The sequence below is a fragment of the Arvicola amphibius genome, chromosome 7, assembly GCF_903992535.2.
Source record: "Arvicola amphibius chromosome 7, mArvAmp1.2, whole genome shotgun sequence".
Lineage (NCBI taxonomy): Eukaryota > Metazoa > Chordata > Mammalia > Rodentia > Cricetidae > Arvicola > Arvicola amphibius.
In genome coordinates, this window is record NC_052053.1 from 79,947,385 (window position 1) to 79,963,870 (window position 16,486).

A 16,486-nucleotide genomic window follows, 5' to 3' on the forward strand; every position below is an offset into this window, starting at 1 on the left:
GATTAGATATTATAAGAAATATAAATTTGTTTCTCATAGTTCAAGAAGTTCAAGATCAGAACACTGGCAGAATAGGTGTCTAGTAGAGCTCTATGTCATAGGTAGCCCCTCCTGCTGGGTCCTCATATAGGTTCTTTCAAGCTTGTACAAGAATAATTATCTTACTCATGAGGGTAGAGTTCTAATCACTTCACAATGGGACCATCACCTAGTATCATCACATTTGGGATTAGATTTCCACATTAATTTTTTCAAAGGGACACAAATATTCAGCCCATATCAGAAGCCAGTAGAGGAAAAATGGCTGAGCAAGTAACTCTGTAGAAGTAAAATTTCTGTAGAAATTTGAATTTGCAAAAGCACATTAAAAATTAAACCTCTTGAAAAAAATTAAACCTCTTAGCTTTAATATAAATGAATGTAATCAAATGGATGTAATCAAGTGATTTTAGCATATTTGACTACATGTGCTTAACAGAAATTATGACAATAAAATAAAAAAATGTGTTTTTACTGATTGTTTTTTTCCCCAAGAATGGGAAGTTTGAGTTAAACATTTACGACTTAAAGAGATAATAGGTGATATGTATTATAAATTATGTTTGATAATTGAATTGCCTAGAAAGTTAGATTAATAAACTATTCATCAGTCATAGATTTGTGGCTGAAATATGCTTTGAAGAATATGTAAAAATCAATGTTAGTTATTTGGGGGTATAGTGTTAGGACATATTTTAAAGATCTACTTAATTTTTTTAACTTTTAGATTTATTTTTATGTATTGGTGTTTGTGTGCCATATGGGTGTCACTGCCTGAGGAGATCAGAGAAGGGTGTCAGATCTCCTGAAACTGGAGTTAATGGGTGATTATGAGCTCCCAACCACTGGGTGTAGGTACTGAGAACCAAACTCTGGTCTTCTTTAGTTATTTACATGCTCTTAACTGCTGAGCCATCTCTTAAACTTTAAGGTCTATTTTAGATCTACCTAATATCTTTTTTTGTTAAACAGTGACCTTGGATAATTTTTGCAATAAAATTTTTTTAAATACGGGGAGAATTTTTTTAAAGAATTGAATTATTTTATTTTTATTTATTTATCATTTTACATACCATCCCCATTTCTCCCTCCCTCCCAGTCTCCCACCTCCAGTTTTCCCCATCCCACCCCCTATCCACTCCTCAGAGGAGGTAAGACCTCCCTTGGGGAGTCAACAAAGTCTGGTATACCAAGTTGAGGTAGGACCAAGACCCTCCCCCATATAACAAGGCTGAGCAAGGTATCCCACCATAGGGAATGGGCTGCAAAAAGCCAGTCCTCACACCCAGGATAAGTCCTGGTCCCACTGTTAGGGACACCCTCCCCCAACAGATCAAACCACTTAACTGTCACCCATATTCAGAGGGCCTAGTTTGGTTCCATACAGTTTCCCCAGCTGTCAGTCCAGAGTCTGTGAGCTCCCAATAGTTTGGGGCTCAGTTGTCTCTGTGGTTTTCCCAGTCATGATCTTGATCCCCTGCCCCTTGCTCATATGATCCCTCTTCCCTCTGTTCAACTAGACTACAGGAGCTCAGCCCAGTGCTTTGCCGTAGATCACTGCATCTGCTTCCATCAGTTACTGGATGTAGGTCCTTTGTCTGGGGTTGTGGTTTGTAGCCTGTTTTTACCTTTGCCACTAATATGTGTCTACTATCTCCACTTATGAGTGAGTACATACTGTGCTTTTCTTTCTGAGTCTGGGTTACCTTACTCAGGATGTTTTATTCTAGTTCTGTCCTTTTGCCCGAAAATTTCAAGATGTCATTTTTTTTATACTGCTGAGTAAATGTCTATCAACCATTTGAGATTCCTCTGTTGAGAATTCTGTTTAGATCTATACCCCATTTTTAAGTTGGATTATTTGATATTTTGAGTTCTTTATGTATTTTGGAAATCAGCCGTCTGTCAGATATGGGGTTGGTGAAGATCTTTTCCCATTCCGTTGGCTGCTGTTGTCTTAGTGATTGTGTTCTTTGCTTTACAGAGAACCTTCTCAGTTTCAGGAGGTCCCATTTATTGATTGTTGTTCTCAGTATCTGTGCTACTGATAATATATTTAGGAAGTGGTCTCCTGTGCCCATGTGTTAAATGCTACTTCCTACTTTCTCTTATGTCAGGTTCAGTGTGGTTGCATTTATGTTGAGGTCTTTGATCCATTTGGACTTGAGTTTTGTGCATGGCGATAGATATGGATCTATTTGCATTCTGCTCCATGTCAACATCCAGTTATGCCAGCACCATTTGTTGAAGATGCTTTCTTTTTTCCATTCTACAATTTTGGCTTCTAAGTAAAAAATCAGGTGTTCACAGGTGTGTGGATTAATATCAAGGTCTTTAGTTCGATTCTGTTGATTCATGCATCTGTTTTTATGCCAATATCAAACTGTTTTTATTATGATAATTGTAGTAGAGCTTGAGGTCAGGGATGGTGATGCCTCCAGAAGTTTCTTTATTGTACAGGATTGTTTTAGCTATCCTAGGTTTTTTGTTTTTTCATATGAAGTTGAGTATTGTTCTTTTGAGGTTTGTGAAGAATTGTGTTGGGATTTTGATGGGAATTGTATTGAATCTGTTGATTGCTTTTGGTGAGATTGCCATCTTTACTGTGTTGATCCTACCTATCTAAGAGCGTGGAAGATCTATTTTTTGATTTCTTTTTCAGTTTCTTCGAAGACTTAAAGTTCTTGTCATACCGGTCTTTTTTACTTGTTTGGTTAGAGTTACCCCAAGATATTTTATAATTTTTTGTGGCTATTGTAAAAGGTGATGTTACTTTTATTTTTTTATCAGCTCGTTTATCATTTGTATATAAAAAGGTCTTGACTTTGTTTTTGTTTTTTGGGTTTTTTTTGGGTTTTGTTTCATTTTATTGAGTTAATCTTGTATCCTGCCACATTACTGAAGGCGCTTATCAGCTGTAGGAGTTCCCTGGTAGAATTTTTGGGGTCACTTAGGTAGAAAATTTTTAAGAATTAATGTTTTTTTTAAATTACATAATTCTGATCTTGTAACTATCAAGATGGCTATTATAAAAAAGGATATGACAAGTGATGGTTATTCATAGGGAGCTGGCCTTGTACAGTTCGTAGGAATTTAAAGGTACATAGCAGTTTCAATGAAAAAATAATGTGAAAATTCCTCAAAAAATTAAAAATAGAATTACCAGTAGCATTTTCACTTCTTCTAAGATGTTAGTCCATGTAAGAATTGAAAGCATTCTCTATGTACATAGTTAAAAATGTGAAAATACCCCACACATTCATTGACAGATGAATGTATAAGGAAATGTAGTATATACATATAGGGACATGCTATTCAGTTTTTAAAAAGAAGAAAAATTTGAGACATGCCATATGCTTCAACATGGATGAAATTTAAGGATTTTATGCTTACTGAAATGAGGTAGCCACAGTAAGGAGTGATCCCACTTGAATAAAGACACCTGGAGTAGCCAAAATTGATTGTTAGGAGCAAGAGGGTTTGAGGAGTAGTTACTTATTGATCATAGGGATTTCAGTTTCACGAGTTGGAAGTTACACAGGTGGTGACGACTGTACAACAACATAATGCATTTAATAACAGTACACTTAAAATGACTAAGTTAATTTTTGTTTGCATGAATTTTACCACAATAAAGATCAAAAAGACAGGCCAGTCATATTTCCCAAACTGCATGTGTCTGTATTAGAATATATTAAATATAGACTGGGCTAAGAGATTCAGTTAAGATGTAACAAACTAATTTTTTTCTCTTTCCCCCCTTCTCTGCCTTGGAGACAGGATTTCAGTTTGTAGGCCAACCAGTTTCAAAGTTGCAATTCTCCTGTCTCACCTTCCTAGTGCTTGGGACTATAGACCCATACTATGCCCTTCTCAGGAACTTTTTTTTTGCTTTTCAAGAAAAGGTTTCTCTATCTTTTTCCTTTTTTCTTTTTTCTTTTTTTTTTTTTTTGCAAATAATGAAAGTTTAACTTCTTCCTTTCCAAATTGAATCCCCTTGATTCCCTTATGTTGTCTTATTGCTATTGCTAGAACTTCAAGCACTATATTGAAGAGATAAGGAGAGAGTGGACAGCCTTGTCGTGTTCCTGAATTTAGTGGGATAGCCTTGAGTTTCTCTCCGTTTAATTTGATGTTAGCTGTCGGCTTGCTGTAAATAGCTTTTATTATATTTAGGAATGACCCTTGTATCCCTAATCTCTCCAAGACCTTTATCATAAAAGGGTGCTGAATTTTGTCAAATGCTTTTTCAGCATCTAATGAGATGACCATATGGTTTTTTTCTTTCAGTTTATTTATATGATGGATTACATTGATAGATTTTCGTATGTTGAACAAGCCCTGCATCTCTGGGATGAAGCCTACTTGATCGTAATGGATAATTTTTCTAATGTGTTCTTGGATTCGGTTTGCCAGTATTTTATTGAGAATTTTTGCGTCAATGTTCATGAGTGAGATTGGCCTGTAATTCTCTTTCTTGGTTGAGTCTTTGTGTGGTTTAGGTATCAGGGTAACTGTAGCTTCATAGAAGGAATTTGGCAGTGACTCTTGTGTTTCTATATTATGAAATACCTTAAGGAGTATAGGTATTAGGTCTTCTTGGAAGTTCTGGTAGAATTCCGCATTGAAACCATCTGGGTCCTGGGCTCTTTTTGGTAGGGAGGTTTCTGATAACAGTTTCTAATTCTTCGCGACTAACAGGATGATTTAGAGCATTTACCTGGTCCTGGTTTAACTTTGGTATATGGTATTTATCTAAAAAACTGTCCATTTCTTTTACATTTTTCAATTTTTTGGCATACAGGCTTTTGTAGTAAGATCTAATGATTTTCTGAATTTCCTCTGTGTCTGTGGTTATGTCCCCCTTTTCATTTCTGATCTTATTAATTTGCGTGTTCTCCCTCTGCCATTTGATTAGTTTGGCTAAGGGTTTGTCAATCTTGTTGATTTTTCTCCAAGAACCAGCTTCTTGTTTCATTGATTCTTTGGATTGTTTTCTGTGTTTCTATTTTGTTGATTTCTGCCCTCAATTTGATTATTTCCAGTCTTCTACTTCTCCTAGGTGAGTCTGCTTCTTTTTTTTCCAGAGCTTTCAGGTGTGCTGTTAAGTCACCAATGAGCGCTTTCTCCGTTTTCTTTAAGTGGGCACTTAGTGCTATGAACTTTCCTCTTAGCACTGCTTTCATTGTGTCCCATAGGTTTGAGTATGTTGTGTCTTTGTTTTCATTAAATTCAAGAAAGACTTTAATTTCATTCTTTATTTCTTCCTTGACCCAGGTGTGGGTCAGTAGTTGACTGTTCAGTTTCCATGAGTTTGTGGGCTTTCTGGGGGTAGCATTGTTGTTGAATTCTAATTTTAATCCATGGTGATCCGATAAGACACAGGTGGTTACTAATATTTTTTTGTAACTGTGGAAGTTTGCTTTGTTACCAAGTATATGGTCAATTTTCGAAAAGGTTCCGTGAGCCGCAGAGAAGAAGGTATATTCTTTCCTATTTGGGTGGAATGTTCTATAGATGTCTGTTTTTGTTTTTTTTTGTTTTTTTTTTTAAATAATATATGTTGGTTTAATTCAGTAGTTTTCACACTCTGATGTGTCTTAGCAGCTGTTATTTCCTTATTAGCAATCAGAAAAGCTAAGGACAACACAATGACATACAGAATCCATATTCTATGTATTTTTCATCCTTATGTAGTTTATTAATGTTTTCTTTTATTTTACTTTAATTATTTTTAAAAGGACTTTATTATTTTTAAATTATTTTTTTTCTCATGGTTTATTTTTTTTTTATATTTAAAAATTTCCATCTCCTTCCCTCCTCCTCCCCCTCCCTCCGCTCCTCCTCCCCCTTCCCTCCCTTCCTTCTCCCCCTTCCCTCTCCTTCCCTCCACCCATACCTCCCCTCCCTCCCTCTCAAGGCCAAGGAGCCATCATTGATTTTTATTGAGCTCTACATTTTTCTCTGCTGCCCTCCCTGTCTCTCCCCCTCCCCCAAGGTCCCCATGCTCCCAATTTACTCAGGAGATCTTGTCTTTTTCTACTTCCCATGTAGATTAGATCTATGTATGTCTCTCTTAGGGTCCTCATTGTTGTCTAAGTTCTCTGAGATTGTGATTTGTGGGCTGGTTTTCTTTGCTTTATGTTTAAAAACCACTTAAGAGTGAGTGCATGTGATACTTCTCTTTCTGTGTCTGGGTTACCTCACTCAAAATGATGTTTTCTAGCTCCATTCATTTTCCTGCAAAAATTCAGATGTCGTTATTTTTTTCTGCTGTGTAGTACTCTGTTGTCTAAATGTACCACATTTTCCTTATCCATTCTTCAGTTGAGGGGCATTTAGTTTGTTTCCAGGTTCTGGCTATGACAAACAATGCTGCTATGAACATAGTTGAGAACATGTCCTTGTGGCACGATTGAGCATCCTTTGGATATATACCCAAAAATGGTATTGCTGGGTCTTGAGGAAGGTTGTTTTCTAATTTTCTGAGAAATTGCCACACTGACATCCAAAGGGCTTGTACCAGCTTGTATTCCCACCAGCAATGCAGAAGTGTTCCCTTTATCCCACAACCTCTCCAGCATAAGTTGTCAGCAGTGTTTTTGATCTTGGCCATACTTACAGGTATAAGATGGAATCTGAATCGTTTTGATTTGCATTTCTCTGACGACTAAAGATGTTGAATATTTCCTTAAGTGTATTTCAGCCATTTTAGATTCCTCTGTTGAGAGTTCTCTGTTTAGGTCTGTACTCTATTTTTTTTTGTTGGATTATTTGTGCTTTTATGACCAATTTCTTGAGTTCTTTGTGTATTTTAGAGATCAGTCCTCTGTCTGATGTAGGGTTAGTGAAGATCTTTTCCCAGTCTGTAGGCTGTCATTTGTCTTGTTGACTGTGTTCTTTGCTTTACAGAAGCTTCTCAGTTTCAGGAGGTCTCATTTATTATTTGTTTCTCTCAGTGTCTGTGCTGCTGGGGTTATATTCAGGAAGTAATCTCTTGTGCCAATGCGTTCAAGTGTACTTCCCACTTTCTCTTCTATAAGGTTCAGTGTGACTGGCTTTATGTTGAGGTCTTTGATCCATTTGGACTTGGGTTTTGTGCATGGTGATAGATATGGATCTATTTTCATTCTTCTCCATGTTGATATCTAGTTATGCCAGCACCATTTGTTGAATATGCTTTCTTTTTTTCATTTGACATTTTTTTTTGCTTCTTTGTCAAAAATCAGGTGTTTGAAGGTGTGTGGATTAATATCTGGGTCTTCAATTCAGTTCCATTGGTCCTCCTGTCTGTCCTTATGCTAGTACCAGGCTGTTTTCAGTACTGTAGCTTTGGCACCTGTCCTGGAACTTGCTTTGTAGACGAGGCTGGCTTCGAACCACCACTTGACAGGAACTAATTCTTGTAAATCTATTATGTAATGTAAGTTTTTTCTTTAAGAATTGTTAATAAATCAAACTTTTAAAAGTGGATCATTTTAGTATTCATTTGAGTTTTAACATTAAAAACATTTAATGTACTTACAAAGAGATAGATATATTCACTGTCAGAAGTGATCATTGAACCAAAGAGCATGCATTAAAGATGACATTAATCAAGAAGTGAAGGAGCTTTCAGCATATCATATTGAGAAAAGAATTTGGTTAGACTTGTTTTGTGCAAGCATTAAAATTGTCTACACTTGCCTTTTACTAAATAATAATTTAGATTAAGTTTAGCAATGTATTGCTGCAGAAAGAATCTGTAATTGGCAGGGAACTATGTGGAAGAGGAGGCAGAAAGATTGTAAGAACCAGAGGGGATGGAAGACACCAAGGAAATGGAGCCAGTAAGACTGACACACATAGCAACTCACAGAGACTGTGCAGCATGCACAGGACCAACACAGTTTCAAGCCAGACATTGATGGGGCGAAATCTGGAAGCTGGAAGAGGGGAAACTGTGATCAGGCTATATTGTAGGAATTTTCAACAAAAATTTTTTATTTATCTATTTATTTTTAGACAGGGTCTCATTGAGTACCTCCAGCTGGACTGGAATTTATTTTTTGAACCAGGCTGGTTTTGAATTCCCATAGATTCTTCTGCCTCTGATTTAGTTAATTAACAATACAGACTAAGGCTTATAGGACACCTTAGAAAGATATGAAATATTATTTTAATCCAGAATTATTAGCATTTAACTACTCGCCTCATGTGGGCACCAGGATAGATGCCAGCTTTGAACATCTGAACAGCTCAGATTGCTGTTTTGTTTTAATTTGTGAAGAGTTCTCATAAGGTGGTTTTTGTGGGGGAAGGAGTTAATTCTTTCAGGGTTTAGGCTCATGTGGTTTGGTATTATTTTGCTGTTAGAAGCATAAATGCCCAAACTATGATCTTCCAGCCTGCTCTTTTAACTTTCAGGAGCCACAAAGGACTTGTCTGCGCAGAACAGCAGTTAACTCCTGGGAATCAGAGTGCCACCTTAGTAATAGCTATGTGTACTTCCAGCATGTCAGTACAGAGCTATTATATAATCTCCGTAGGAAATTTAGGCTTACAGCCCAAATGAGGCTTTCTTCTTCCCGACCAACTCCATCTAATCATAATCTCAGAACCATTGTGTTTAGGCATGTGACTTAGAATTTAGAAGGGAGAGCAGATTAGTTAGTGGGCTCCAGTTGTCTTATTCTGACTCCTGTATTAAAAATACCATCATCAGCTGCATGGTGAAACCAACATACAAGTTGAGAGTGGTGGCTCACACTTAGACTCAGAACCTGAGAGGCCCAAGCAGAATTGCTGCAAATTTGAAGCTAGCCTGAATTACATAGTTTCCAGCCAGCCTCTGCTATGGAGTGAGACTTTATCTATAACCAAAAACTACTCTCCAAGAAAGAAAACTCATTAAACAGTCATGACTCTGTTCTGGAGGCTGAAATGCCCAGAATGAGACATCATCAGCTTCAGTCCCTAATGAGTGCTCTCCCATATGGCAGATAGCAGAGAAAGAAAGGAAACAGTTTCTTTCCTGTCTCTTTTTAAAAATTACTTTTTATTTAATTTTTGACCATTTTATAGATGTATGTAGTGTATTGTGAATATATTCATCCTGTTACCCTCTGTTGTCAGACAAACAAAATGATCAAAATACAGCATCAAGATAGCCATATCTACTTTGTATTGTATACATTGAAGGAGAAGAGCAAGAGAATATTCTGTTTTTCCTAAGAAGTCAGACCAAAATTCAAAAGCGCAGATGAGCTAGATCAAGAAGTAAAGGTACTTTCTGCAGAGACTGACAATCTGAGTTTGGTTGCTGGGACCCACATGATAGGAGCGACCTGACTGTGAGTGTTATAGCTCTGAAGGGAAAGGTATCCTGACTTGTTGGGAAGCCAGGCTATACCTGCAGCTAGGGTGCAGTCGGGGATGGTCTCCCACAGGATATGGCAGTCCTGCTCCTCTCTGAGAGAGAGCTCTTAACAGCTGAGCTCTACTCTGCCAACCCCCCTTAAAGGGGGCAAACAGTAGAAATATCCATTTCTCCTAAGCTTCAGCCCAAGATGTCACTTCTGATTCATTCTCTTAAAAGTTAACCCCCTGCAGAAATATAGCAATCTCTTCTGGCTCTAGGTGAAGAGTTCTTACGTTTTCTGCTCAGCACCCTTGAGGGAACCTCTCAGCAAAGTTCTGCTCAAGTTGTTATTTTTTATGCTCACTCCCCCCCCCCCACACACACAAAAGGAACCTTTCAGCAAAGATTCTGCTCCAGGCCAGCAAAAGATCGTCACCCAAAACACTTTTAAGAAAGAGATTTATTTGGGAAGGAGGAGTCCAGGAGAGTGGCTGCCTCTGCCAGGGTGGGAAAGGACAGCCGATAACTGAACAGGCCAATGGGGCTTATATAGGACTTCTTAGGGACAGAGTTTTCCCTGGGAGAAAATTTTCTGCACAGGGATTGGTTAGTTTTCCTGCTCAGGGATTGGTTGGTTTAGTTGTTCAGGGGCAGAGTTGGCTCTGGTTTTAGAGTCAAACATGTATTTCTTTCATTGGCACTTTTTAACTTTTTGGCTCTAGTTTCAGGACCAGGACATATTTCTTTCAATGGCTCCATTTCTAGGGCCAATGTGTGTTTCTTTGGCTCTGGTCTCAGGGTCAAGGTGTGTTTCTTTTGTTCTGGGTTTAGGGCTAAAGTTTATATCAGTGGTTCGTGTTTCAGGGCTAGGGTGTTTCTTGGCTGGCCCTTTTACCCTACACTGACTGCCAGAAAATGTACTCTGATTGTCACATATGCATCAGAACACACACATATTACAATAAATAACTAATAAATGTATTTTTTAAAAGAACGTCTTATGTAGGAGTTGATCATTTGAATGTAGTAACTCTACCAGCTTCTACTAATGTGCCCCCTACCCATTCATGTTTTGAAAAAAATGTAATTTGAGTTTTCTTTCAGAAATTTGGGTTCATGCATGGGTTTCTAAGCCTTCTTACCTGTGGGAAGAACTAGAAAGGGAGTCTAGTGGAGGCATAATTGGAATTGGAGAAGGAACAAAGGCTGCTGTCTCTCACAACCACAATAAAGTACCACCTCCTTTGTGGTATATTGTGAAAAAAGACAATGGGCAGTTCTAACTGCTTCAGCAGTACTGGCTCTAGTACCTTGGTCCCAAGCCTGAGGCTCGTATCTTCTGAGCATTGTGATTTGGACTTTATTAGTCTTGTGACTGTCTCATAAATGTAGAAGACAGTAATATAGTTGGTAATGTTTATTTCACCTTTAAGGTAAAATAAAATCTGTAAATATTTTAAGTCTTAGTCTAATAATGTTAATATTTTTTATTTGGAAGTTTGAGCTCTTGTTCCTTAGGCTAACATTAAGAAAAATAGTTTATTTTTAGATCTTCATGTTCAAAGGCTTTAATTGTACTGACAAAACAGTAGCTCAGAAATGAGAACTATTTAGACTCACATATTTGAGTATGTATTTGTTTCACAATCTATGTAATTCAGTATTTATTGCTTGCTTTTGTTAGTCCTGTTCCTTGTCTTAGTCAGTGTTCTATTGTTGTGAAGAGACACCATGACCAAGGCAACTAACTCTTCTGAAAGAACGTAGTTAAATAGGGCCTTACTTATAGTTTTAGAGGATTAGTCCGTTATCATCATAGCAGGAAGCAGGTAGGCATGGTGTTGGAACAGTAGCTGAGAGCTTTATGTCCTGATCCCACAGGCAGCAGGCAGAGCGGCATTAGGCCTGGTGTGGACTTAAAATCTTAGAGCCTACCCCCAACTCCAAATTTCCTTCATAAGTCTGCACCTTATAATCTTTTCCAAATAGTTCATCAACTGGGGGACTGAGCATGCAAATATATGACTCTATGGGGGCCATATTAATTCAAATCACCACATACCCCAAACAAAAACCTTAGTCATGGTGAACTGGTTGAGCCCATTACCTGCTGAAGACTTACTGGTCCCTTAAAATTTTTTAGATTGAAATAATTAAAAATTTAATTTAAAATGTTCAACAAAATACTGCTTCAAACTTGTAACTCTAAGATTTCTTATTTGAGCCTAATTTTCTTATAATTATGGTCTCAAACTTTTAATTTATTTTTAAACACTTAACTTGCTTACACCAATTGCTGTATAAATTTACCGTATAAAATTTGACTCTTTCAATCTTCATTACAACTTCTTGAGGCTTTCTGTTGATTTACAGACATTTTGAATGATTTGTATGTTGAACACTCTTATACTTACTGTTTAGATTCTATATTTGCTATATTTGTTTTACTATATAGCTATTTATATTTAGCCATCAGTTCATCTTACCATTCTAATGCTTTCAATAGATTGTAGACACCAGTATATTGTGGGGGTAGAGTTATTATTGTTAACTATCCCTATCTTACATTATTGGGAACTGACACACAGAGAAGTAGTTTGTTCAAGGGTACACAGCATTTAAGTGGTACAACTAGTAGTTGAATCAAACATTTCTTGACAGCTTCTATAGAAAGCTAGTTCACATCATATTTATTGGCATTATTAGAGGAATTTGTTAAACAAATTTTAAGAATGCAATATCTCAGCCTTGAAGATTTATAGTACAGAATCTGTTAGGTCCTGTGGGAAAAAAAGCCATTTAATTTTGCTAAAACCATCGATTTTCAGGTTTTTTCCACCAGAGTTTTCTGTTCCTCACTTTTCTTCAAACAGCCTTTTCACATGTAATAGGGTAGGACCAGAACCCAGTGGGGAATACTGTGAAAATGCTCAGTATAACATGCCTTTTTTTTCTGCTGATTTAGGACAGAATAGGTTTTGAAGAATTTGTATATATACACACACCCCTGGAATTTTAGAGCTTACAGGGATCTTAGTTCTCTAAATCTTTGCTCTCACTCCGATGGGGAACTGAGACAGTGTGTGCACATGGCTAGTGTACACTAACTCTTGCTACATGTTTAGTGGCACAAATGGAACTAGAACACAATCCAGAACCTAGTATGGTAGTTAGGCACATTGTATTTGTTACATAAATTAATACTTGTAAATCTATCCATTGTTACTGCAAATCTACCTGTGTATTATAACTTTTGTTTTCTTACTAGACTTTATGTTGATTTAACGTATGGTAAAAATATTATCTACTCACTAAATTTTTAAGAAAAGCTTTATTATAATTAAGATATAAAAATATAACTATACAAATAATTATATAAGAACACCCCAGGTTAAGAAATAAAACTTTGCTGATACCCCCAAAAGCCCCCACAGAGCCCTCCTGTTGCCAACCCCTTTAATTTTTTTCTTTCTTTTTTTCTTTCTCTTTAGCCAACTTAACAGGACATGCAGAGAAGGTGGGAATTGAAAATTTTGAGCTGCTGAAGGTCCTAGGAACTGGAGGTAAATCTCAGGTTTAATCCCCCCTTTTAAACAAAAAGTACTTGATATTCTGTGACATAGGGTTGATAACCTTCATGCAGAAGTCATTGACAGTTTTAAGAGCATGAGGAATCCAGTTGGAAGGTAGAAAGAAAGAAAGAAAGAAAGAAAGAAAGAAAGAAAGAAAGAAAGAAAGGAAGAAAGCAAGCAAGCAAGCTAAAGAATCTCTTTTGCCTGCTTCAGTCCGAGCACTTGAGATGGGGCAACACTAACAAAAGTTCAAGGCTATCCTGCGCTATAAAGCAAGACCTTACCCAGCAAACAAGCCAATAACAAAAGCCTTTTTAAATCTAATGTTGGGAATGTAAATCAGCATGTCTTTACTTAGGCACAATTTTGGCTTTTAGAAGTTATTAGCATATAGAGAGCTTGTTATATGCCAAGCACCTTATGAAATGATTTAAATTGATTGATTTATTTAGTTTTCTCTTAAGGCTGTTGTAATTCAGGGCACATCACTGTAATAATGAACAAGTCAGGATCTGGCTAATTGAAGCATAGTTCTATTTATGTCCTATCTATGTAAGATTGAAATAATCTGTATTCATTAACATTTTAGAAAGCGTTTCCAAGTCATACTTTTTTTAAAAAGGCATAGAGAATATATGCTACATAATTATACAATAGAAACAATTATGTTAATAAATGTTTACATGTATTAGCATGGAAAAAACATCTGGGATGTATCCCCAAATGGTAACATGATAGTCTCTGGGTGATCTTTTCTTTCTTTCTTTCTTTCTTTCTTTCTTTCTTTCTTTCTTTCTTTCTTTCTTTCTTTCTTTCTCTCTCTCTCTCTCTCTCTCTCTCTCTCTTTCTTTCTTTCTTTCTTTCTTTCTTTCTTTCTTTCTTTCTTTCTTTCTTTTTGGCTTTATTCTTTCCTATATCTTTGAAAATTCTCTATCTCAACTCCTGTTGTTCAGAAATCAGGCTGGTCTTACATGCAAGGGCATCTGTGCAGTTCTAGAGATCCCTGCACTCAGAAGAGCCTGTGTACAGTATGCTCTGCTGTCACCCTTCTCAAGGTCATTCACAAACAAAGCCACATATGCTTGCACTGGGCCCTGCCAATCTTGTAGCTAGTCTTGTCCTATTGTACCCGTCCTGGCCCTGGAATGTCCTGCTCTGTAGTTACAACAGCTGTAAGAACTGGCTGTTCTCATTCTCCTATCTCAAGTCCTATTGAAGAAGCTCTGAACTCGTTTCTCTCCTTTGCAGGCCATGGGCGCTTCCATGGAAGGAGTTTCACAGGACAGACCATCTTTCTCATTAAAGTTTAGCTTCACAGTTTAAGGAGCATCTGCCTTTTTAGATTTTTCAGATCTGGTAGGACGTAGCAATTGCCAGCTTACCAGCAGTAGGGAAATCTGGGTTTCTATAATCGTTCCCTTTGCCCTAGCCTCACACGTGTTTCCATGTATAAATTATCTTTAGGTCATTTAGTAGTGAGTGTTGGTGCTCTGGTTCATAGCCACCCTGAGTTATTTAGCATACAGTATAGAGCCAACTTTGATAGGTACCAATGGACAAGCCTGATGGTGTATTCCTACCAGTTAAGGCTGTGATGCCAGAAAGAGTCTTAGTGTAGTTGTCAACTTGAATATTTTCCAGTGCTTGCCCGCCTTTAGGTCATGTATAGAAGTATATTTTTAAGATACTAAACTAGCCCCACTTTACCTAATCCACAAGAAAGAATGCTTTCAAAATAGCAAAATAATGTTGGTTATCCCTACCTTTATTTCCTGTTCAAAGATAGTATTTATCTACTAAAAGGGGAAAACAAGTCCAGATCTGTGGTTCCCTTAAAGATGTGGTTTGCAACAATATTGTCAAAAGCTTTTCAGGTCAAGTTCTCCTCATATTATGTGTTACATTTACATAGCTTCTTTCTTTTTAGTGTCTGCTTAATTGAGATACAGTGCATGTACCATATAGTTTACCCATTTAAAATACACAGTCAACCCTGGCGATCAATGGCGATCAATGGGGTGACAGATGTCACAGCCAGATCGCCCTCACATCCAAGTCAGGACCGTGAGGGGTGCGTTCACCCACTGAGACAGTGGGACAGAACTAACGGGAGATCACCAACTCCAGTTGGAATGGGACTGATGGAACATGCGATCAAACCGGACTTTCTGAATGTGGCTGACGGTGGAGGATGACTGAGAAGCCAAGGACAATGGCGATGGACTTTGATTCTACGGCATGGACGGGCTCTATGTGAGCCTTTTTAGTTTGGATGCTCACCTTCCTGGACCTGGGGGGGTTGGGAGGACCTTGGACTTAACATAGTATAGGGAACCCTGTTGGCTCTTTGGCCTGGAGAGGGAGGGAGTGGGGGTATGGGTGGAGGGGAGGGGAGGGAAGAGGAAGGAGGGGAGGAGATGGAAATTTTTAATTAAAAAATGAGAAAAAAAGAAAAGAAAAAAATAAAATACACAGTCAATGCTTTGAGTGTATTTAAAGTCGTGTAGCCATGACCACAATCAACTTTAGACCTTTTTGTTTTAACCTCAAGAAGAAACTTTGAATCCTTTTGATGTTACTTTGCAGCTTACAGTCCTCTGTACCCCTAACAATCACTAACTGGACATTATGTGGATTTTGGTAACTGGCTTCTTTCATATAGTATAATGTTCTCTGGGTTAAAATATGTTGTAGCACATATTAGCTCTTCTTTCCCTTTATGACCAAATAATTCATCGTGTACTACGTTTTGTTCATCCATTCATCAGTTGATGACTGTAATAGTTAGCTTTACCTGTCAACTTAGTAACTATAAACTCTTAGGAGGAGGGTTCAACAATGCATTATCTGCATCAGGTTTACCGGTGGGCACATCTCTTGGGAGATTGTCTTAAGTTAGTTATTGTTGGAAGACTAGGCCTAGTGTGTATAGCACCATTCTCTAGCAGGGGTTCCTGGACTGTTGTAAAAGTGGAGAAATAGAAACAAGCAAGCAGAAACATGCATTCATACTCTCTGCTTTTGACTGTGGACATGGTGGGACTAGCTGTTAGTCATTGCTGCCTTGACTTCTCCACAGTGATAGATTGTAACTAAAGTGAAATAAACCCCCCTTTCCCCTAAGTTGCTTTTTGTTATGTATTTTTATCATAGCAATTGAAGTGAAACTAGGACAGTTACCATTAGAGTTGTTGCCACTTTTTATCTGTGAAGTGTAAACTTGAATGCTGTGAACAGTTGTACATGGTGTTTCATGTCAACCTAAGTTTTTATTTCTTGGGTACTTTCCTAGCAACAGATCCCCAGTTTGAATAGTGACTGTTTCACTTCTTGAGAACAAAATCCATTAATACTTTCTGTTATCTGGCCAAGTGATTAAATTGTATTGGTGCATTTTTATTTTCTATTTTCAGATGGTTTACAAAAAGTCATGCATAATTTTAAATGTTTTGTGTAAAGGTTTTTTATCAATCCTGGCCTAAATTGTCTCCAGTTTTAAACTGTCTTTGATATGACAGCGGTCTTGTTTGTCTGC

The 16,486-nt window shown here is 37.4% G+C and overlaps 1 protein-coding gene across 1 annotated transcript in view; it reads left to right on the forward strand.

Annotated features, from left to right (window-relative positions):
- The window catches only part of Rps6ka5 (ribosomal protein S6 kinase A5), a 172,494-nt gene that overhangs the window by 41,734 nt on the left and 114,274 nt on the right, over nt 1-16,486 (forward strand). The window contains exon 2 of the mRNA XM_038337483.1: nt 12,871-12,942. Within this exon, the coding sequence (XP_038193411.1) occupies nt 12,871-12,942 (72 nt within the window). The remainder of the gene's footprint in view (nt 1-12,870; nt 12,943-16,486) is intronic.